General features: G+C 33.1%; 1 protein-coding gene across 1 annotated transcript; it reads left to right on the forward strand.

The window, feature by feature from the left end:
• The first annotated feature begins 218 nt into the window (after positions 1-218).
• Positions 219-2,212, forward strand: LOC127151316 (D-galacturonate reductase-like). Its single transcript, XM_051090802.1, has 4 exons — positions 219-630; positions 1,119-1,362; positions 1,538-1,717; positions 1,818-2,212. The coding sequence occupies exons 1-4, from the start codon at positions 326-328 to the stop codon at positions 2,028-2,030; spliced, it is 942 nt and encodes a 313-aa protein (XP_050946759.1). The 5' UTR covers positions 219-325; the 3' UTR covers positions 2,031-2,212.
• Positions 2,213-4,415: the final 2,203 nt, after the last annotated feature.

Here is a 4,415-nt window from a genome sequence, read left to right on the forward strand (position 1 = left end):
TCAACCAAACCAAAGTGATTGCCTAGTGGCTAATCTAATATTTCTAAGTCAAAAGGATTGCCAAGTGGCTAATCTAATATTTCTAAGTTATACTATTCTCCGATTAATACTATTCTTTATTCATCAAGAATTAATTAATAATATTAACTGCTTCGATTTGTGGAAATATCAATACTATAATTATTCTCATAAATTCCGAAGAGGTTTGAGTACAATATAAACTCAGTTGGCTAAACATTTGTATGCAAATTATACATTGTGAGCTTTGTAGAAGATCAGAGGGTGTGAAGAGGAGGGGCTTCAACAAACATAGCCTAACTAAACAATGGGAGTGGTTCCGATGGTGACTTTGAGCAATGGCCAGTTGATGCCAGTGATCGGGATGGGGACGATGTCCATGGTCGGGCCAGAGGCAACAAAACCTGCTGTGGTGGAGGCGGTTAGAGCTGGATACCGTCATTTTGATACGGCGTATTCGTACAGATCAGAGAAGGCTCTTGGGGAGGGGATTCAAGAGGCTTTGGAACTTGGACTTATAGAATCAAGAGATGAAGTGTTCATAACCACTAAGTTAGCTTGTGGGTTTGCTGATCCCTCCCTTGTTCTTGACGGAATCAAGGCTAGTCTAAGGTACCGTATCTTTTTCTTTTTTTCTTTTCTTTTATTTTTTTATCACTTTCTCAACCATTTTTTTAGAGATGAATTTAAAAAAACAATATTTTTGCAGGCCGTCCCAACTAATATAATTAAGTTTGTTAAAAAAAAAAAAAAAAAATTGTAGAAACAATTTTAGTGAACTGAATATGAACAAACAAATGCCAACAAAGTGATGACCAACATAATTTAAGGGGGAAAAAAGAATCCATTTTTACTTGTCAATTTCTACTAGTTTTCATCCTAAATATCAGTTTCATCCGAACTTGAGATAACTGATGCAAGTTTTTTACCAAGAAAATCACTAATTTCAATTGAAAGTTTTGAACACAAATTAAACCCACAACTTAATTCTTATATCTCAAGTTACATGTTTATTATAATTAATTACAATAGATAAAGGTAGCAGTTAATTGTGAAATATATAATTTGTAGTAATTAAAAAATGAAATTGATGATCTCAGGAATTTGGGAATGGAATATGTTGATATGTATTTGATCCACATTCCATTGAAGTTGAATCCTCAAGTACGGAAAGTCCCAGTTGCAAAGGAGGATATTTCTCAAATTGATCTCAAAGGAGTTTGGGATAAAATGGAATTTTGCCAAAACCTTGGCCTCACCAAAGCTATTGGTGTTAGTAATTTCTCTCCCAAAAGGCTTCAACAACTTCTTTCCTTTGCAAAAATACCCCCTCTTCTCAATCAAGTAATTATTCATCACTTTTTTTTTCTTTTAATTATATATATATATATATATATATATATTGAAAATTTTCAGAACTAAATTTAAATTTTGTTAAATCTGCAATTTTTTTTTTCTTAATATTGTGTTCTACCAACAAATAGTCGAGGTGATATTTAGAACAATTCTATTTGAACAGGTGGAGATGAGTCCACTTTGGCATCAGGATAAATTGAGAGAGTTTTGTAAAGCAAATGACATTCATGTAACTGCCTATTCTCCTCTAGGGGCAGTTGGGACACATTGGGGACACAACAAAGTTGTAGACTCTGATGTTATTACTCAAATTGCCAACGCCAAAGGGAAAACAAGTGCTCAGGTATAACTAATCATTTCATTTTTTCTTTTACAATAATAACACATGACTGTAACTTTGAATAATAAGTCATTATTTTAACTAAAATCTGAAATGTTTATAGATTGCATTGAGATGGGTTTATGAGCAAGGAGTGAGCATAGTGGCAAAGAGCTTTGACAAAGAAAGAATGAGAAAGAACATCGACATTTTTGATTGGTCATTGAGTGAAGATGAATCAGCTAAAATTGGCCAACTTCCTCAATACAAAGCTGTTGTGTTTGCCAATGTTTATGGCCAACATGATGTGGTTCTTGACCTTGATGCTGAGCTTTAAATCTCTCTATTTCTTACCATTTTGCCCATGAATATCCATCCTATATATGCATTATTTTTCTTTACCTAGCTAAAATTGTAGAATAATGGAAAAAGTTATGGAATATTATTGTATGTGTCTCTCAATCTATCTACTTTTTGTACTATGTTATAAACAAAAAAATATGATTGAATTACGACTCACTTCTCAACTTTGATAACTATTTCTATCATAAGCTATGTGTTTGTTCCTTTTCATTTTTTCTGATTTGATTTGCATGGTAGAGTCATGATTAATGTAGAGTTGATTGGAATCTGTTTTTTCTACTCTTGATATTGATCATCAAGGTAACTTCGTGCTACCTTTTTCTCTCGAATAAAATCAACTTGATTTGGGGGATTTTAGCATTTGGTGATCTAAAAGAACTTGCATAACCATAAATTTGGAGCTTTCTTACTCATTTGGCAATGAAGCTGCTTTGATTTCATACCAATAAGTAACTATTATTATGGATGCCAAAAGATGGATCAATCATGCATTTGTATTACATGGAAAAATAGTCTGAGTGTCTGCATGATAAAAGAAATATGAGCAATGGTGTGGTATCCATCCACGGACAATTTGACACTTGTGTTAGTCTCAAGTTTGTTAGCAGAAAATAGTAGAATATTTTAGATGTTTCATCAACTAATGTCGAGGCATAGCAAAAGCGTCAGAAAAAAGATGGTTCGAGAGTTAAAATTTATGTTGATGGATTATGTGGACGTCGAGAGATATACTAAAACTCCTGACAATGTATTTCAAGTGTTGGGAAATAGATATTTTTGCTGGCTTCATGAGACCAATCGTCAGCGGATACTGTCAATAAAACAAAAAAGCTAAGTATAACTACCGACGAGTGCAAAAGGCTATCGAAAGAAATGCCAACTACCGAAGCGTTATATAGGTGTTGGTATATAACGATAAACTGTCAATGCTTTAAATAAGTGTTGGCAGTTCTACTGTTTAAAAAACCCTAACATTTTCAGCAATCGCACACGAAAAACCCAAAGCACGGAACAAAAATTTTATCTTCGCGCCAGCCGCATCTTGCTTGGTTGAGATCTCTTTTTGTCGTCTCTGATCCCGGTGGTCATCCCGCCTCTATTCCCTGACCTTAAGGTATAGCTTTTCGGAGTTTACTTTCTGTTTGTTTATTAGGGGTTTGAAGATTGGTTTGAAGGTATGTCATCACAGAATGTAGCTTCAAGTAGAACGACATATTAAAGATTCATTCCAGCCAAGAGTTTTCCCAACAACTGAGGCAGTCCATTATGTTGCTAAGTAAGTTTTTCCGTGCTTATGTACTTCGTATTTTAGGAGTGTGATTGAGAAAAGTAGCTTTTAGGAGTTTGTTCATGATGAATATGTATTGTTTTACTTCATATTATCTCATGAAATTATCAGTAACTTTTAGGAGTTGCAGTTGAATTTTGAAGTGTTTCCAACATTTCAAGGCATGTGCACATTTTAGGCATTAAAAGATGTCTTTGGTTTACAAGTTTGGAAAATTCATCTAACTACTTTCTAGTGTGTTGTTTGAAGGTTTATAATTTTATTTGAAGTATGTAAACATGTTAGATAGATTTATAATAAACAAAAACAACCAACATCCTAAACTTACATTAAAAGAAAAGTTTCTTAAGACTCTAAGAAATATCATACGTAGTTAATTTAATTTATTTTCAATTTCTTTTTAGAGTTTCTGTTTGAGTTCTATGTATATACTACATGTCTACTTTATAGAATAGTTTTATACTTATCTATCTATTAAAGGTCTTGCAATTTTTTATTGTTTCTCGATTGGTTTTATCTTTCTTTGACTGAAGTAGTGACTGACGGGTTTCGTCGCCTAAACTCGTGCCAAATAAATAACCGAATTCACTCACTAAGCACTAGTGTCTTAGTGGTAAGTTGGAATCGATCAAAGGAAGTACATTGATTCTCTAACCAACTAATTATTTCCAACCTGAGGTAACCGAGAGGGTGTTTTGAGTATAAATTGATTATAAGGAAGTAAATTGCAGAGAAGGAAGGTAAAGAAAAGAAAATTCTATTGTCAAAGAATCTAGCTTGGGTTGTGACGATTTCTTCATTATCCAAAGAATTTATTCATCGAACTATCATTATCCATCTATATGCAATCTTCACCTAACCAATTTAATTACTTCAGATAACTAAATTGTATCAAAGTTCTAATGGTTCTAACCCAATACAATTAAGCATGCAATACTGAATTTTCCAAAAAGCATTAAGTTCTAGAGATCCTTAGGTGGAATGCGTAATTTTCATGTGTCTAATTAACATTCAATAGGTTCAAATTTAGGTTGGTTAGAATCAATGGGCATCAAAGTAGATTTACAAGAG

Source organism: Cucumis melo, chromosome 10, assembly GCF_025177605.1.
Source record: "Cucumis melo cultivar AY chromosome 10, USDA_Cmelo_AY_1.0, whole genome shotgun sequence".
Taxonomy (NCBI): Eukaryota; Viridiplantae; Streptophyta; class Magnoliopsida; order Cucurbitales; family Cucurbitaceae; genus Cucumis; species Cucumis melo.